Source organism: Bison bison, unplaced genomic scaffold (assembly GCF_000754665.1).
Source record: "Bison bison bison isolate TAMUID 2011002044 unplaced genomic scaffold, Bison_UMD1.0 scf7180017864304, whole genome shotgun sequence".
Taxonomy (NCBI): Eukaryota; Metazoa; Chordata; class Mammalia; order Artiodactyla; family Bovidae; genus Bison; species Bison bison.
Window position 1 is genome coordinate 14555683 of NW_011494876.1, and position 19407 is coordinate 14575089.

The window sequence follows — 19407 nt, forward strand, 5'->3', positions numbered from 1 at the left end:
TGAACCACCATGCTCTGATTTCCATTTTATAAAAGATAAATTCATTTCTTAGTTTCCCCCTTAGTCCCTCCCTCCCTCCCTTCCCACCCACCTGCACCCCTGCTCTGTTACATACATGTAAGTACATATACACACACACATACACACACACGTACACACGCACACACACCTGGTCTGCTTCTTTCCCATCCCCTAAAAAGACCCGACTGCATGGAATCTCAGTCTGCCCACCCTTCTTCTCTTCCCCTGCCTCCCTCCCCTCCCCTCTCCAGACCAAGCTAAGTCACCCAGTAAGGCAGCTCTCTCGGGAGAGAATGTTCCCAAAGACAGAAATGGGATGTGAGCTTCTACCCTCAGACGGGCAAGCAAGCAAGCAGACAGCATAAGCAAGGCAGGCAGGAAGAGAGGCAGGCTGCCCTGCCCCTCCATTCCTGTTTTAGGTCCCTGATTTCCCACTATTGCTGCTCTGTTGGAATTTTTTTTTTTTTTTTGCCTCTTTTGTTAAAACAGCAACAGAGCCCTGCCACCTATGGTCAACCACCCTTCTTTGTCCTCTTCCTTTCCCCTCTTGTCAAGGGCCCTATTCTCAGAAACCCCAGATTGCTGCCTTCCGTCTGGGTGGGCGACCTGCTGGGGGCCCCGAGTGAGGTGGAGAGGGGATCCTCAGCTATTTCCCAGTGACCTCTATTACATCATCGTCCTTATCCTCATCATCATTGGAGCTGAACCCCACCTCAGCAACCTCATGAGAGTCAAATGGAGGCACCTGGGACCGGAGGAGGCCACCGGCTGGGTAGCCTGTGTGTGGGGATATGTAGCTGGGGTAGACAGACATGCCCCGTGAAAGGTTGCTGGGCAAGACAGGGGAAGGAAAAGGCGCGAACATCCTTGGCTCGGACAGGAGTGGCTGTGAGAATGGGAGTGAGTAGCTGGGGAGTATCCCTGTTACAGAGGGGTTGAGCATGAAGGAGGGGTTGCTGGCAGTGACTGAGGTAGCCGTGGAAGAGGAACTGACGGGGCCTGCCGGCACCAGAGGGTCAGTAGTCACTGGAAACACCAGGCGGGCATCTGCCAGCAAATTGGACAGCTGGTAGTAGGAGGGGGTACTGCCCATGAACAGGGAGTTCTCCCCAGCCTGGGAGGTGAAGGGAGGGGTGAGGTTATGGTTTAAGGAGACGGGTGGCATGGCAAACCCGCCAGAAACTGGATACCCGTGTTCATACGGCTGCACGGGAGCTGGCAGATGGCCCTTCCTGGACCGCCGGCGGGCTGACTCCTGGGCAGCAGGTGGGGTGGCCAACTTGCGCTTGTGGCCCCGTAAGTCCAACACTGGGTGCCTGTCACCACAGGGCTGGCCGGTCACCAGGAGGGAACTATTGAGGCAATGACCCCCGTGTCGAGGCTCAGTCCCGAGGGCTGTCCCAGGAACAGCACTGCTGTCCACAAGTGGAGCCGGGGGGCCAGGCAGGGCGGTGCTGGAGCTTGGGGAGCTCTGGCGGGACTCTCGGGCAGCAGCCACATCCGCATACTGCTGGAGCTCGCTGATGATCTCCGGGCTGTCTGGAGAGACGGGCCGGGCCAGCCCCTCGGGGTCGGGGGCTTTAGGTGATGAGGCACTGTGTCTGCCATTGCTTGTAGACTCGAGAGAAGGCCCCTGGGAACCTGGGGACAAAATGTAGGTAACTGAGAACCAGAATGGCCAGGGAGGGAAGGAGAGGATAAGACAAAAGTCCACTGGGAAAAAAAACCCTGTCCTGTGGTTCTCAAAATTCAAATAGTTTCCTGTGCAAACAACATCATCTAGTCAACTTTCCCAGTCACAAAGAAGGAAGTCTTTTGATCTAGGAAATAAGTCTATCCAAGGAAAGACTTGTAACCTTGCTGTACCTCAGTTCCCTGTAAAACCCCACCAAGGTGAATCCTATAAAATAATGGTTATGAAATGCCATCATTCTTTCAGTAAGACACTTTCTGGGGACAAAGATGGTCAGTGCCCATGATGGGAAAAAAAGAGGAAAAGGAAGTTTAAAAAGCAGTCTATCCTGGTTAAAAACAAAATAAAATCCATGGCCATGAAAGATGACTGGTAAAATAAGAAATCTAAAATGGCAAGAGCGGTAGGTAATATTACAGAGTTGTTAAACTTTTTTTTAGTGTAATAATGGTGCTGTGATTAGGAGTATACCTTAATCTCAGCAAATGTGTACTGAAATATTTAGGGGTGAAATGACATGATGTCTTCAACTTACAAATAATAGGAAAGGAAAGAAAGGAAAAAGTTTCTGAAAAAGGTATCAGCCACTGGATAGAGCTGCAGGGTACGTGGGTGCTCACAGTGCTGTGCTTCACCTTGTCTGGTGTCTTGACAACTTCCATGATAAAAGCTGAGAGCAACAACAGTCTAGTTTCACACCTCACGGTGGCAGGATAAGTGAGAACCACTCCCCTAGCTAGAGGGGACTTTTGCGAGAGTGCTTAATGTTGCTCATGTGCCACACGTACGTTCTTTGACCTGGCCATCTGACTTCTAGGAATTTTTCCTATAGATACACCATGGGACTGTGAACCAGAAGTGTAACAGAGTAGCACGACAGGTCCAGGAACAGGGAACTCGGTAACGCACTGTGTTATACCCATCTAACTGCATCTTGTGCAAACCTTCCCCGAGGAACATCTCAAGGAAGGATAAGGAACAAGCACTGAGACGCACCAGTGAATGAAGACAAGAACAAACACTATATTACAGTAAGTTCAGTGTTTGTTTTCAGAATACAAAGTTACATACATATATAGTATATACATAACATATATTGTTTTAATATATACACATGTGCACATACATATCCCTGTACCATGTACAGAATATCTCTTGAGAAAAAAACAAAAAACAGGAATAAGCACTTCCAGGAAGGAGCAACAGATGGCTGGAAGTATAAGGGAAGAAAAACTTCTCACTTTACTCCTTTTTGAAATCTTTGAATTGTGAACTATGTATATATTATCTATTCAAAAAATAGTAACCAACCAAACCTGTCAAAAATACTATGTAGGTCAATGGAAAGTAGAAGCCACTATACCTGAGGCAGCCATCCGACCATCTTCAGGGGCCTTTGGTTTGCCAGTCGCCCGGACAGCAAAGATTCGCCCATCGCTGGTACGGATGTATGTCCCTAAGGAGAAGCATGAGGAAGACTATGAGGAGCAGACATGCAATACAGCCAGCCCTGGGAACTCCAGGCTTAGCCACTGTGGGCTCAGAAGGAGCTATAAAGTGGTCTCACACTCTTTTTCAAAACCCTGAAGTGAGGAGTGGGATGACTGAGCTGCAGACCCAATATTACTCATTTACTCCACAAACACTGACTGCGTGACTAACATATACCAGGCACTGTTCCAGACACTGAAGTATATACAAGACAGAAAATGGCCCTGTGTCTCATGGAGCTTAACTCTGGAGGGGGAGACACACACAGTTATACTAGAAAATATCAGGAAAGGGTAAATGCAATGAAAGAAATTAACGGGGTGCTGTGAAAGACAGTAAGTTGGCTCCCTCTGTTCTGGCCCAGGTTCTCCGGTCTAGGTCCTCCTCTTGATTGGGGAGGAAGCAGCCTCACCATCTCAATAACCGCCCTCCCTTGGTAGGAATAAATCAAGATGGGCATTCTATTCCCACGTGGCACTAGTCAACCTTCCCTTGGTCTTGGGCATGTCTTCTGATCTAGTTTTTGGTGCCAGGGCTGCCTCTTGGCCAGAGGTCAGCAAATTTTTTTCTTAAAGCATCAGTCAGTAAATATTTTTGGCTTTGTGAGCCAAAAAGGCTCTGTTGCAACTACTCTACTCGGCTGCTACAGCATGGCAGCTGGGCACGGCGGTGCTCCAAAGACCTTTATGGACAATGATATATGAATTTCATATACTTTACATGTCACAGAATAAATACTCTTTTGATTTTTTTTCCAACCAACTGAAAATGACAGAAAATATAAAACCCATTCTTAGCTCACAAGTACAGTAACAGCAAGCAGGCAAGATTTGGCCCGTGGGCCACAGTCTGCATACCCTCCCCCGCCTCCTCCCAGCTCTAGGCTAGGAAGAACCCAGTAAGAGGGCTGTGGACAACCTTCTCTGGCTATCATGTATTTCATAGCATCTTTTCCCTGAAACTAAGGGTGCTTTAACCCAACAGAGACTAGGGCAAAAGTCTCCTTACTAAACAAAGACCCTCTGGGAGCATCACAGAGCACAAGCTGGCATGAAATATAGGCTGCAACTGTGTTCTGACACCAGCCCGGATTTCTCCAGAAATCCCATCTGGAGAACTTCATGAGGCAGCAGGCTTTTCAAATGACCACACTCGAAAATCCTGTCACATGACCCAGGTATACTAATTCATCCACCGACTACATTTCCTAGTTGGAGATGTCTACTTCACTCTAGTCAAGAAGATAAGACAGCACAGCAATATATGTGTTTGCTTATAACCTATTCCATTCTAATTTTGGCCTCCCCACGTGCAGTGTAACTGCCAGATATTAAGCTTTTGATTGCCAAGACACCCATCTTGGATAACAAACTGCCAGCTGTCAGGCACAGCTACTAGCTAAACTACGAGGTAAGGCACCTGGCTGCTCTCACCCTTGAAAAGTTCCTTATTAGAAAGCCTAGGGTAACCTAGATAAATAATCCTTGAGTGATTCTCCCCTTTTCCTTCCCACACACCAATTCCCACTCTTATGTTTTAAATTCACCAATAAGGAGTGAGCCTGTGAAAGCCTAGCCACTTTTGGACCCTAATAAGACAGAGACCCAAGCCCACACACTGACTCTCTACCCACCACCTTCCTGTGTGGCCCTGGAGTATGCTGTGTGCCCTAGAGGACCTGTGAGTAATAAGCCTCGTGTTTTCAAAGTTGCCTGATGGTTGTTGCTGAGGTGCATCCTGCCATTGTAATTAAGAAAAACAAGGGCTGGTCCAGTCACAACACTGGCTCTGAGGAAAGGTATGTGGGGCTGGCCACAAGTAGTACAGGACCGGAGAGTGTCTCAGGCATTCCTAGCTGATACTATCGACAGGCTGAGACCAACAGAGAACAATGTGTCTATCCAAACCCACTCTGAAAGTCCACCCCAAACTGGCCAAGCTCCTAGAAATGTCATTCTCTCAGGTTTCCCCCACGTTCCCCCACTCTTATAGGATGACTCCTATCCCCACTCCAGCTCAAGCCATATGTCTTGATTCTGCTGGGCAGCTCACCACTCTCAACCAAAAGAGAGGGGAGGGGCCCCTCAGGCAGGTGCTCACCTTTTGTCCCACGGATGATGTGGATGCTCTCGCCAGCATTAATTCTTGCCTGTACATCTGTGGAGCTGTTGAGCCCGGGAATAACAATATCTAGTGAAGACACAGACCTCAGATTTAGATTACATGGGGCCTGACTGAAGAAGGGGGAGAAAAGGCCAAGTTCACATCCACCCTTCGATCCTCAAGGGTTTTCCCAAAGCATCCCAGTGGAGCAGAGGTCAGAACCAAGGAAGAGGAAGCAAGCAGTGCTGCTTGCAACTGCCTCAACAAAGAATACCGTGAAAACAAAACACTTTCCAGAAACCTGATCATCCTTCTCATCAATTTTCTTTGGTTTAATTTAAAAATCATAGAGTTTTTGATTTAGAAAATTTCAGTTAAAAAAAAAGTTTCCATTCAAATGGTTATTTCTATTTTCTTTCTCCTCCCTAAGCAATCTGCATGTATCTGCTCCTATCACTTTAGGCTCCAAGAGGCCACGTATCTTCCTTGCTGGTATTACTCCTCACCTAACTAAAGAATGAAGAGAAGAGTATTTTCAAGAATCAGGAGAGAAGTAGGATTATGAGAGGCTGTCTCTCTCTTTTTTTTTTTGGCCGTGCCACATGGCATGTACCTTAGTACCTCAACCAGGGATTAAACCGGTACCCACTACAGCGCAAGCACAGTCTTAACCACGGGACCACCCAGGAAGTCCCGAGAGGCTCTATCTTTGTTTTTAATTTGTTTCAAAAGAAGTTTTTGTTTTTTTTTTACCATGAATATCTATTAATTTTCATACTCAAAAAAAGCAATTAAGATATTTTCATTAAAATGAATTATCATGAATATTTCTACATAACAAGATGAAAAACAACATCATGAGGTGCTTTCCTTCCCAACTACTCTGAACCACAGAATCAACTGTGGGGATGAATGCGCTGCCCACCTCTGACTGCTGGCCCCTCATGCTCGATCCATATTAAACTTACAAAGAACAAAGCAAGGTCTTTAACTAAGGACACTGAGAGCTGTCCTTCATGCCCGCTGACCAGACAAGTCAGGCAGGACTCAACACACTGACAACCTCACTCTGAAGACAAACCCTATGTCCAGTGACCTTCCCACAGTCTCTAGCGTGTTCACCCACCATATTCAATGAAACCCAGTACTGTGTTGCTACTCTTAAGATATTTCATTAGAATACATATTCTTCATGATTAGGGACCAATGCCTTCTCTACTTCCACTTAGAGTGCCAGTGCAGTATTGCCTAGAATGCAGACATTATTTAATCAATATTTCCTGAATGAACACAGGGATTCCCTGGTGGCTCAGATGGTAAAGAGTCTGCTTGCAATGTGGGAGACCTGGGTTCCATCCCTGGTTTGGGATGATCCACTGGAGAAGGAAATGGCAACCCACTCCAGTATTCTTGCCTGTAAAATCAAATGGATGAAGGAGCCTGGCAGGCTACAGTCCATGGGGTTGCAAAGAGTTGGAAACGACTGAGTGACTTCACCTTCTTGGGCTTTCCTCATAGCTCAGTAGGTAAAGAATCTGAACAGAGGAATTTTAAAAGGGACAGCATCCCTGGAAGAGAACTCAGGAGCTCCCAACCTGTTGTGGTGACCACCTTCTGCACAAGGACTCCCGCACGCTGCAGGTAGTTGATCGGGAAGTTCATAGCTGGGTTTGTGCTGGAGGCAGAGCTTACACTGCCTCCCAGCGGGACATGCCGTGGCATCATGGGGATCGGGGTGGACTGTACGGGGCGAACACTGGCCACGGGCTTCTCATCACTCTTCAGGGTTGGCTGCCTAGGAGAGAAAGACAAGCATACCAAGAGTTTGGCAAAACAGCCCTTACTTACCTTTCTGCAAGACTGCTAAGCCTCTCCAGACTTCCCCTTTCTATAGCCAGAGAGCTGCTGACAGAAGGATCAAAAGCAGCCGCAGGGTATGGTCAATTAAAAAGGAGACTGGAGACAGAGCAGAGACAGACACAGCGAGGGATAAAGCCTCTCAGTGTCTAAGAAGAATCAGATGTCAGTGGAGTAATGTCTTCTTGGAAATGTGAGGTGACATCTGCTCCTCTAGAATTGGGACTGCCTGTCTACATGCATCAGGAATTTGTCCTTAGAAGTCAGAAAGAGGCAGAGTCATGGTGGGGGGTGAGGGGCGCACAGGTGCATGGTGCATGCTAACTTCAAGACAAATGGGGACAAATGGGTGGAATTTTCCCACTCACCAAGAAAAAAAAGGCCGCATGACATCACATGTGCTGGTGACCTTGAGACCATCTGTCCAACATTAACCATCATCACCCTCTGAATCCTCAAGTTTTGGTAAGTAAGGCAGACACCTCTCTCCTCTGCCTTACTTTTCAGTGGACTTCTCCTGGGGCCAGTCCCTAAAATGGCTCTATAGTCACAGCCACCACAAAAGCAGGAGCAGGCGAAACACTGCGCACAGAAGTCACGCTTCTAAGTGGCACACGGCTGTGGCCAGCCTGAGCCCTGGTTGTGCATCTCTTACTACCAACACGCCAAAATGTTGTCCTGTGGTCAACGAGGCATTCCTCATTCTTTACCTTCCTTTCAGCTGGATGTTGGTACCTTGAGGAAGCTACTCATTTAAAGGTTCTGAAATTAAGTCCGTATCTCTAAGCTTTCTAAAGTCTGTGGGCTTTAGTTCTGGGAAAGAGACCCTCTGGGACTGGTATGTTCTTCGTCATCTGACTGAAACCTGGCACATAAAAGAACACACTTTTGTACCATGCTGCTGGAGCAGGCCTGCAGAAGTGCTCAGTCACTGCTCTCAGGCTGCCTTTGGGCAAGCCCTGGGGCCCCGCAGATGGCCGGGATAGGCCAGAGAGCACAGCACGCTCACTGGGGTTTGGGGCCCTACTCAGACATTAGCGGGACTCAGGATCTAGCCCAAGGCCCATATTCTGCAGAGGCTAAGGCTAGGAATTTGGATGGGAAGGCCTCCTCACATGTACCCAGACAGAATAAGGAATCAGCAGGATCAAATGCGGTGAAAGGCCGATGCCCTCCACAGGGCCACAGTTGGGCTAGAAAAGGAGCTGACATCTCCTTACAGCCCAGCCCATTTGCCACACCTTGTCTCCATATGGTTTTTTTCCCACTGGGTTCAGACTTAGTCCATTCCTGTTGTTACAAGGAAAAGCCCAGAAAAGAGAAAGAAAAGGGGTAGAGGACAAGAGAGGAGAATGTGAGCAGGCAACAGTATCTTGGAAAATGACACAGAAATAAAGTCTGAAGTCTTTGAAAAGATAGTAATTTTCTGTTTGGAAGCATCTTACACATAAAAATTAGCAAATTTAATCACCAAAGTTTAGTCGTATAAAATCTTACATGGCTTCATTCAGTTCCTTTAGAAGCTCATTTGGCAAGCTTTTTTTTTTTTTAAACATGGAACATTCAAAAGAAAAAGTTCTAAAACCTATCCCTCTTAAAATAATTATTAGTATCTTTGCTGCTGCTGCTGCTAAGTCGCTTCAGTCGTGTCCGACTCTGTGCGACCCCATAGACGGCAGCCCACCAGGACCCGCCATCCCTGGGATTCTCCAGGCAAGAACAGTGGACTGGGTTGCCATTTCCTTCTCCAGTGCATGAAAGTGAAAAGTGAAAGTAAAGTCGCGCAGTCGCGTCCGACTCTTCACGACCCCATGGACTGCAGCCTACCAGGCTCCTCCGTCCATGGGACTTTCCAGGCAAGAGTACTGGAGTGGGTTGCCGTTGCCTTCTCCATTAGTATCTTTAACTCAAGATAATCAAACAATGTAAAAATGCAAACCAACCAAGCAGGAAGCTGATGTGATAAAGGCTATGAGGTACTCTGTCTTCTACTGAGAAGAAGAAAAAAAAAAATACTGATAACTAACTATTCTATAATTTCCTACAAAGAGCCTCTGTCCCTGCTTAGCAACTGGCTTCCATGCTGTTCCTGTCTTAATAGTTTTGGAAACTGTACTCAAGAAAAAGATCTTTTTGCTTAGGAATAAGGCACAGACACAGAATGAGATCCCATTAAGAGAACTGGAATTCCTCGAGTACGATTCAGGACGCATAGAAGACCTGGCCTTCACTCTTGAACTTAACTGTGAAATGAGGGCTAGGACCAGGACGCTGCAGATAGGAGGAGGCTGTGTGGGAGGCCTGGGAGTCTGTGTTAGGGGAAGCTGTGCCTCCCGGTGGGCCAGAAGGATTCTCCTGAGTCATAGGACCAGCAGCTCACTCTTCCAGCCAGAACCACTTAAAACACCAGGGCTGCAGTACTGCTTCAGCACCTCATCCAAGAGCAGAACCTATCCATTCAAGGCAGCCTAAGAGCAAGTTGTAGGCCTCCTTTTATTTACAAAAGGAACCAGTTGAGAGGTCTGGGCCTGGCCCAGCAGCACAGCTTCCTCCCTTTTCAGTGACTCACCAGTTTCTCTGACTGAAGGCAGGGATGCTGGTCAGGCTCTGGTCGCTGGCCGGGTAATACTGCGCATATGATGGGCGGGTGTAAGGGACTGATGTACGTTTGTCCTCCTCATAGCTCTTCTTTGCTGCTTTTTTCTCAGCCTTGGTCAGCTTGTGATCCTTTCGGTTAAGGAGCAATGACTCATGCTCAAAAGGCTCCTGGGGACACAGGAGGATGTTGATTTAATTACCAGTCTTTGTACCAACATGAATGATACATAAAAAGCCTTACTTTGAAACCAAGAAAGAGCTGGCTGTCTACAGTACTTAGCAAAGAGCCTGCTCTCAGACTCACAGGCACATTTACTCTTTCTGTCAAGAGCATAAATTCTCAACTCTAACCTGGCACCAGCTTTAGATAACCTACGTCTGCCTTCCATATCAAAAGAACAGGAGAGTTCAGAGAATCACCACACTACATTTTCAAAACTTCTTTTGGCTAGGAAAACTCACCATGGCCAAATTATCCTCATGGCTGAGCTCACACTGCTAGGATGAGACAAGGATAGGATAGGTGATGGGGAGAGAGGGGGGGGACTGTCTGGGGCAAGGGAAAGAACCAGCTGAATTAATCTGCATGAAATAAAACTCTGGATGAAGGAAGCAGACAAGCCTCCCCCAGTGGAGAGTGCAGCACTGAGACACATGCACACCGGGGTCCCACCTTGGTGATGAGGTGAGGGTACTTCAGACAGGCAAGTTGGAGGACTGGCTCCTTGATCCCCTTTACATTCAAGGATGTTTGGGGAGCTGGCTCCTTCTCCACGAAGTGCAGTAGGTTCTCCACCTCCTTTCGAGTAAAGTTCAGCATCGGATTGAGATCATCCACCACCCGATCTAGAAGGGAAAAGACATGAGGAAGTCAGGTCTCGGCAAAGGAGACCACAAAAGCACCGCTCCAAGGACTGGCAGAGAGAAGAGACGTGGTGGGTGGTGTAACTGTCACTAATATCTAGAACACCTCAGGCTATTCCGTACCTAAAAGTCAAAGAGCGGGTCTGAGACCCTCATGAAACAGAAATATCTTAAGAGATACCTGCATAATCAGGCTCAGCTCTTATCATTAAACCCATCTTCAACAATTTGAGCTAAATGTCCTCATAAGCAATTATTTGCATCAAAAATCGAAAGCCTGCCTGTGTTTCCTCATCCTGCCCCTCTCCTCCCCTCCTTTGATACAATTAGAATGGCAGTCTGTATAAACGTCCTCTTCTGAGCCTGAGAGATGGCCCACCTGACATGCCCTGCTTCGAAATCTGACGGTCATAGATCTTCTTTTCGAGGGTGAAATCAGCCACAAGGCGATAGATGTGACAAGGCTTTTTCTGGCCATAACGGTATACCCGACATACAGCCTGAGCATCATGGCAAGGGTTCCAGGAAGCGTCAAACACCACCACTCGGTTGGCACCAATCAGATTCACGCCCAAACACCCAGCCCTTTAAAACACAAGCCAATAATCACAGCAAATGATTAGTTTAAAGACAGTTTTCAGATAGGTTTTATCCCCTGTTACTCCTACCTGAATATCCTCCTCTTTATCCTAAGCAGAACATATTGGAGGATTCTGCTGAAGAAAAGTACCTTCCTCAGGCACTGAAAGGGTGCCCTGAAGTTCCAACACAGAAGTACCTACCAGATCAGAAAGAAAATCCACTCTCCCACCCCTCTGTGATGAGTGAGGAGTGATGTCACTGAGTGAGGGGAAGTGTCTGTGTTCCAATGTTTCTGATGTGTTTGGTCTAACAGCTTGGGAGAATGACTAGTTTATACCCTATCAAGGGCATTCTGATGCAGAAGGCAGCACAGCCTTCAAGCTGCTTGGCATGAGACAAACTAAATGCCATCAGCCTTTTATAGTTATATTGCACTTTGTACTTTATAAAAGCACTTTCACATTCATCACATTGTCTAAAACTCAGAACAGTCCTGAGAGAAAAGCTAATTATGACCACTGTGAATGAAAGTCTCAGAGAAATTCATAACACTATCGTTATTACCCTTCGAACAAAATTTCCTTTGGGGGCCCCCTCTCTCACCTCAAAAACAAGTCACAAATCTGAGATCTTTATCTCTTCTGACAGAACTTGGACAAGCCTTTGGGGTTCAGGCCCGTGTGGCCAAATGCCCTGAATGCAGCCCTCTGACTTCCCCATTTCAGGATCCACTCACCTTGTGGAGAGAAGGAACAGCCAGGTGGTGAGGTTGCTGGGGTCATTGAACTGATTAATGAGCCGCTCCCTCTCAAAGGCAGGGGTGCTACCATCTAGCCCTGGGACAGAAGGAAACAAACAAGAAATGGATGATGAGCACAGGGATACACAGAAAAATCAATGGGCAAACGGATTTTTAAAACAAAACAAGACAAACACTACAGTGCTCAGATTCCATGCCCTGGACATTCCGTAGGCACCTACCATGAGACCCAGGCATCTATAAACTGTGTTTCTCTCTTTAGTACCTTGGGTCAAATCTAAGGCCAAGGTTCCTAGACTTCAGAGTGCATAAGAATCACCCTAGTTAAGCAAGCCTGGTAAGAACTGGTTTAAGGTAACTGCTCTGCCTCAGTCCTGTGAGTGAGTACAAAAGGACCAAGGGTTTTCTGTTTTGATAAGGAAGGATGATGTTCCTTCACCAGGCAGGAATCCACAGTTAACAAACTCTTAAGGCTAAGGAGTTGCTTGAAGGAGACATTAAAAAAATACAAAAACCAAATGATCTGGAGCAATCGGATGGGACACTAGAATGAAAGGAGGGACGCTCACAAGAAAGAAAAAGTAGGCTTCAGTTAAGAAAAAGGAATAAGGGAGGAGAGGTTACATTTGTCACCTGGAGGAAAGCAGAGAAGAAGGCAAACCTAAGGGCATGAAATACTACATGGAGAACTGAATTACTACTGATGTAGGAAGCCTGGTATTAACTGCCTGGTATTAAAGGCTCCCTCAGTCAACACCCCAACCTGGCTTTCAACCTGAGTTCCCACAATTTCCAAGCGCAGGTCAGCACTGATTCATCACGGGACAAGCCTACAGTCAACACACGGATCTTGGGTGGTGGAGTCTCCTCGCCATCCCCTGACCCTCCATTTCTCTCAATCTTTCCTTTAGGCCAGGGCTTCTCAACAAAAGGGATTTCCCCACCCTGCTCCCGACAGGGAACATCTGGCAATGTCTAGAGATGGGTGGGTTGTTCTAACTGCGTGGATGCTGCTGCCATCTAGTGAGCGGGGACAGGAGATGCTGCCAACACTCTACAATGCCAAAGGCAGGCCTCTGTAACAATTAACGGGCCAAAATGTCAGTATCTGGTCAGTAAGTGCCTGAAGTCAGTAATTTTCAACTTTTTTTTTCTTTACCACCCCATTAAGGAGCCTTTAAACACTCTTTTTTCCCACCCCCAATCACCATGCTCTCCATTAAATTTTCATACCACAGATATACTGTATACTATTTAATTAATTAATTACATGCATATTTGTGCTTTATAATTCTAAAAAGTTCCCATTTTTTGGTCCCCTGGTGACCCGATTTTCACCTCGTTAGGGACACCTTCTCCCCAGTGAGAATACATGATCTAGGCTTGTGTTCACTGTTCTTGTGTGGCCTAGGATGATCTTTAGGCCACACCAGTTCTGTATATTCAATTTCTCTCCATCTTTGCAAGTCGAGTCCAAGTCCCACCTCCTCCAGGAAGCCTTCTCCAAGCATCCTCACCATGTCGATTCTGTCTGCTGTAGAACTCCGGTGAGGGCAGTCAGCCAGTGCTACCTGAAATCTGTTCTTGCATGCCAGGGTGATGCCAGGGCATCTGCCTTCAACATTTCTGCCCTCCTCGTACCTGGCCTAAGCTCCCCAGCCTTGTGCAGTGCCTCACACACGGCAGCTTGCTTTTAGTATCTCTCTGCTCCCTAGCTAAATCACAGATCTTCCTGTGCATGTGATGGAGAATGGAGAAAGGAGAGAGGAGAGAGGGAGAGGAAACCCTTAGGCAGACCTTGCCAAGGCTCTGCAAACAAAGCAGCAATGAACTCACGGAAGTAGCTGACGTTTCGAACCCACTTCTGTACTCCTTGCCCCTCAGCACCAGGTAGACAGGGCACTTCTCGCTTCCCTAGGAACTCCTCGATTAAAGCCAAGGTGGAAAGGCTCTGGCTGAAAGGGACACATTTGGTTCAGAAGGTTCCCGGACCCGAGGGAATCTTGTTCCCCAGTAGGCTCCCCTCTAAGAATGAGAGCTCACGCATCCAACTACCCACAAAGAACCACCCTAGCTCATGAGGGAGAACAATCATCCACACACTTATCACCACCACCCCACCAAAAAATTCTCTAACCTATTACTTCCTTGATGGAAAAAATCCTGAGATTTAGCTCAGTACAGAGTAACACATAGCATCAGCATTAAAAACTGTATGAATATACATGAGATCGAATTATAGGCCACAGGCAATATTAGGATTTTACTAAGGAGACAGATCATTTAGCTGTTTCCAAGTTAAGCAGAAAGCTAGACCATAAAAGCAGCAGGACACTAGGCTCTGCCAAAGTCAGAATCCCTGCTTTTTTGTCAGAGTATGTCACACATGGGAACCCCCACTGTGAGACTCCCAAGCCAGGCTCCTGCCACTTAGCTCTCACCGGAGCATAATCTAGTTGGAACAAAGGAGAGGCAATCTACTTTACACCTGTTTCTCTGAGAAGTGAGGCCTTGATGGGACTCAAAGCTCTCTCAAAACTGGGAATAAATAACATTATTTATTTGGCCTTATATACAAAGCTTTAAAAAAAGGTAGGGGGAGGCTGGGGATATGAAGCAGATTTGACCAGAGGTCAGCAAATGTTTTCTGTAAAGGCCCAAATAGTAAATATTTTTAGGCTTCATAGACCATACTTAGTCTGTGCTACATATGTTTTTCTGTCTCTTTTTAATTTAAAAATTTTTAATTAAAAAATTTTTTTTGGCTACACTGTGCAGCTCCTTGATCTTAGTTCCCCAACTGGGATTGAACCTGTGACCTCTACAGTGGAAGAACAAAGTCCTAACACTGGACCACCAGGGAAGTCCCTGCATATGCTTCTTTAAAAAAACAAAAACAAAAAAATTCTTTTAAAATGTAAAAACTAGCTCTCAGGCTTTACAAAAATAGGCCAGATTTGGCCTGGGTCACAATTTGAAGGGTTAGACCATGATCTCCAACATAGTGACCTAAGGCCTCAAGTTGTTCTCTGCAGAGACTGCGCCGGATAAAAGAAGAAACGCTAAGAGACAAAGCACAAACAGCACTGGTTGCAGAGATGGACATAAAACGGGGCCGGCGCAGTCCCGGACAGTCGCAGGCTGTAGGCGCTGCGTCAGTCTTTACCAAAGACACACACTAGGCCATTTCTTTTCCTACCTGAACACAAGGATCTTGTCTCCAAGCTTCACACTTTCCTCAATCAGGTGGAAAAGCAGTACCATCTTGGGAGAGTTCTCCAAGACACCAGTTTGGTAATTAGTCAAAAGGTCCTTGGCCTGTAGGAGAGGAAATGAGGCAGCTTGGAGCAGGCTGTAGCCAGACTACCAGAAAGACAATTCTCGCCCTCAAAGGCAGTAGCTCACGGGCAACCTGAATAGGTCCCTGCAGAGACCTTAGTGGACAGTGCACTGCGCATGCCCTACCCTCTCCCCACGAAGGCTCTCTGGCATCCCCTTCCAGCAGTGGCTTATGGATCTGCCTGACTCACCCATTCATATGTGACAATGTTGTTGCCTCGCTCCTGGAAAGGGTTGAAGCCGACCCCTTGGAGGAACTTGCTGTTGGTCGCCTCTCCCATTGAGGAGGCCAGGGCGCTGTCCTCCACCTTGCCCTTTGTTCCCTGTGACGGGCAGCGGGCACTAGTTCCCGCTGAACCAAGCTCTTCCACATCCAGGTCTTGCTCATTGGCCAGGTTCTCCTTCTGAAGGGCTTCATACAGCACGTCGGGGTGATTCCAGATCTGAGGTTCAAGTTAAAGGGGAGGTAGCACAGGGCAGAGAACAATCTAAGGGTGTCCCATGGACTCTGGCAACAGGCACTTGCCCACACACACCTCCCACAGCACCCACTGTCACACCCCAAATTAAAGTCTCCCCAACCCCATCGTAGCCAAAGAGCCTGCACATTTTCACTAACCGACTCTGATTTCCATGATACATGAATGGGAGAATTCACACCAGGAGGCATGCCAGTATGTTTGGTACATGACCAAAAAGGCTGTCACAAGCCTTGCATTCTTAAACAAGAACATTCCTGTTTCCCCATGTGGTTACAGTCAACTACTGTATGAAGCTATGAAATCTCTCCTATGAAAAAATGTTTCTAACTTAAGATGATGATCAACTAAAAATCATTTCAGGGACATTCTTGGCAGGAATTGAGAATTCCTGAGCAAAGTGGGTGGTGCTGGGGGGTGGTGTGAGAAGGGTACACCAGCACCAAAGCATCCTCACAGACCATGTCTGCTTTAGCTTCCTGGCCCTGATCTAGGAAATATTTTGAAAGTCATCTGTCCCCAGACACACACCTTCAGCTGATTTATTAGAGCAGTGGGAATAATATCCAACAAGGTTAGTTGAGAGCTGTCAAAGGAACAGATCGCTTGTGAGGCAACTGAGAGCATCTGGCCAGGTCAAAGACAAGCCGGGGCTCGCCAGCCTGTTCACAAGGCTCAGTGCTAAAGATACTAGACTTTACTGTCCCCAAACCATCTCAAGCATTATCAGAATAAAACAGATCTCAACCTGATTAAACATAGAATTAAATGGAAGGTATTCCTAATAATGTGCAAGTCTAAGCTATATATTTCTTGAATCCTGATTATGCCAGCAGTCAAAAACTCTGTCCCATGATGTTCCTCCAATCACTCCATGTCTCAGTTGAAAAACAATCAGTAAGAAAGGAAGTGATTTCTCAAGTTTGGTGTAAGAAGCTGTGCAGCTGCACAATTGCAAGGGGCACCATTTACATTATAGTCTACGAGTGGCACTTCGGGGAACTGCTTTGCCTCAGTGCCCTCAGTGTAATGAACTTCTTCCTTTATCAAGGACTCCCAGCAGGCATGACTCCCTGGGGACCATGAGCATCTTAGTCTGTATCTTAGTATTCCCCCGAGGCCTCAACACACCTTGCAGCATACACAGAAAGCCTTGAGAGGGTTCAGCCCCAGCCAGCCACTGTTACCACAGTCCCGGAAGCGGTCCATAAACTGTGTGTACAAATCTCGTTGGATCTGAGAGAGTCGCACCAGGATCACATTTTCTTCCTTGGCAGGGAGATGAATCTTCAGCACAGTGTGGCCTCTCCTACAAAGGTACAGATCAGAATTGACAAGGCAGTGTGGCCAGGAGGTGTCAGTGCAGGTGAACCACAGAATCCTGCATTGGCGCCACATATCCTTCTTTAGAACCTCAACATTCACAACAGCCTTGTAATAATGAGGACATGCTGAGCAACCAGCAGCAAGAAACTTATTTTGAGGATAAAAACTAAAGCAAAGTCCCAGGTGACTGAATGAGAGACAGAGACCAGGGGAACTCCAGGTTCTTAACCTGATCTAGGGCTGCTTCTCTAAGCTTTCTCCACACACGCCGTCTTCACAAGGAAAAACAAGGGAATGCTTCAGGTTGGCCAAACCTACATCTTCCAAGACGCTGAAACTGGTGAGGCCATTCCCCTGAAAACCATTTTATTCTTTTACTCAAGTCCTTGGCATGGCTGTCTCTTGCTTCTCTCAGCAAGTAAGGCAGATATCCCTAGTAACTTCACAGATTAACTTCTGAGACATGCATTTCTGGGCCAGACTTTCAGAGAATGAACTACTGGATATCCACCATCTATTACCTGCTCAGGAAAAGCTATTCAGCAAAAGCAGAGGTTTACTACTGCCCTACGAGAAAGGGGTCCTCCCACCATAACCACCTTCCCCCTTCAGGAAAGCCTTGAGGGGTCTGTTTCACCAGGACTCTCCACGGATTTGGAAAATCCGAGGATGGCTCACCTCTGCACGAAGCCCTCCAGGAGGCTGTGCAGGACGTGGCTCCGGTACCGCATGAGGCGGACGTCCTGAGGCGTGCTGTCAATACACTGTCCATTCAGGATGGGGCGCTCAAACATGTTGCTGAACTCCTGCCGGGTGCCGAGGAAGTCTGGGCGCACAAAGTCCACCATGCACCAGTACTCGATGAGGTTGTTCTGCAGGGGGTACCCGGTCAGCACCACCCGGCGGCGGGAGCGGATGTTCTTCAGGGCCTGGGAGGTGCTGGCCTGGCAGTTTTTGATGCGGTGTCCCTCGTCACAGATCACCACATCAGGGCCAGGGCGGCATAAGGCCTTCTCAAACTCTAGGGAGGGAAGAGGATCCGGAGTAAGAGGGTGAGAGGGCCTGCTCTTAGTCAACAATATGAGAAGTGGGGGTGCACCCTGGAGGAGACAGAAGAAATGAAGGAAGCAGGAAAGCGAGAGTCAGCCCCCAGTGGTGAAAGGGAGCCGGCCACTCCAGTTCCTGTGCATCTGGTGTGGCACATGACCCTAGCCTACTGACTCTTGCAGTAAATCTCCCTTTTCCCTCTTTCCTTTCCTGATTTTCTTTTCCCTTTAGGCTAAGAATAAAACTGACTTGCATTCCTAGGGCTTACACCAACTAGGTAGCAGACGGCATGACTTTCAGAGTACTAGTCTAAAGGATTAAAAAGGCATCTGGGATGATTCTGATGGGAATAACCCAGACCCTTCCACAGGCTCTCACCACTGTCTTGGAGCCACCTGAGAGCTGGCTGGTGGGAGCTAACTGAAGGACAAGGTCTTCCTGGAGTTATTTGCTGCTCATTGCTAAATTTCAAAGCCACAGAAGCAAACAGAGAAAACAGAATCTCATAGATGAAGAGATCTATGAAATGAAACAGCCTCTGAAACTTAAAAGCACTTTTTTTCCCAAATAGGCCAAGGCCCCTCAAACGAGAGAAGAGAGCTAGAACTATGAGAAGAATGGCTTTCACCAAAAAGAAAACTGTGATAAATTCTTCTTTTATATATTCACACAAACAATACTACTACTACTACTCCGTGTATTAGTAATTTAAATACTTTATATTGTCTTAATGCTGTCTCAGAACATTCTGGGAAGCAGTAAAGGGAGCAGCTGCTCTTCTAATTGTTCTGTGAAGACATAGGGGAGTCTTGCCCAAGCCAGTCTGTGGCCTGGCCAACCCAGAATTCCACTGTCTGCAGAGAAAGCAGGGCCTTGCAAGAGCCACTGGCCAGAGCCAGTCTTACCTCAGGGACCAGGATTTCTGGTTCATGACCACGTGACTCACATCAATAATGCTCCCCATGTGATTAGGTACTAGAGCAGACACTACTTCTTTTCCCCAAGTTACCCCCTAGAATATCCCCAGAGAGGCCACCCACCTCTTCGAAACTCCTGCTGTCGGTCTTCCTCATCCAGATCAATGATGACCGGGTGAGAACGTTTCTTGGCTTTCTTCGGTCTACTTGTGGCAAAGGATTTCTTCAGGGTGAGGAGCCTGTACATTTCGTACCCCATCAGCAGCACCCCTCCCTCTGACACCCAATCAGCCATCACTTTAGCACGAGCTGCCATTGTCCTGCAAGAGT

At 47.3% G+C, this 19407-nt stretch overlaps 1 protein-coding gene across 2 annotated transcripts in view; it reads right to left on the reverse strand.

Moving 5' to 3' along the window:
- Positions 1 to 33: 33 nt before the first annotated feature.
- The window catches only part of RAD54L2 (RAD54-like 2 (S. cerevisiae)), an 87057-nt gene continuing 67683 nt past the window's right edge, over positions 34 to 19407 (reverse strand). For both annotated transcript variants that reach the window (XM_010851786.1, XM_010851785.1), the window contains 14 exons: positions 19201 to 19397; positions 17792 to 18134; positions 16919 to 17096; positions 15500 to 15751; positions 15169 to 15287; positions 13806 to 13924; positions 11946 to 12045; positions 11007 to 11212; positions 10437 to 10609; positions 9735 to 9931; positions 6904 to 7103; positions 5306 to 5395; positions 3078 to 3170; positions 34 to 1662 (listed from right to left, as the gene is read on the reverse strand). In XM_010851786.1, coding sequence (XP_010850088.1) covers positions 668 to 1662; positions 3078 to 3170; positions 5306 to 5395; positions 6904 to 7103; positions 9735 to 9931; positions 10437 to 10609; positions 11007 to 11212; positions 11946 to 12045; positions 13806 to 13924; positions 15169 to 15287; positions 15500 to 15751; positions 16919 to 17096; positions 17792 to 18134; positions 19201 to 19397 — 3262 coding nt within the window. In that variant the 3' untranslated portion in view covers positions 34 to 667. The remainder of the gene's footprint in view (positions 1663 to 3077; positions 3171 to 5305; positions 5396 to 6903; positions 7104 to 9734; positions 9932 to 10436; positions 10610 to 11006; positions 11213 to 11945; positions 12046 to 13805; positions 13925 to 15168; positions 15288 to 15499; positions 15752 to 16918; positions 17097 to 17791; positions 18135 to 19200; positions 19398 to 19407) is intronic.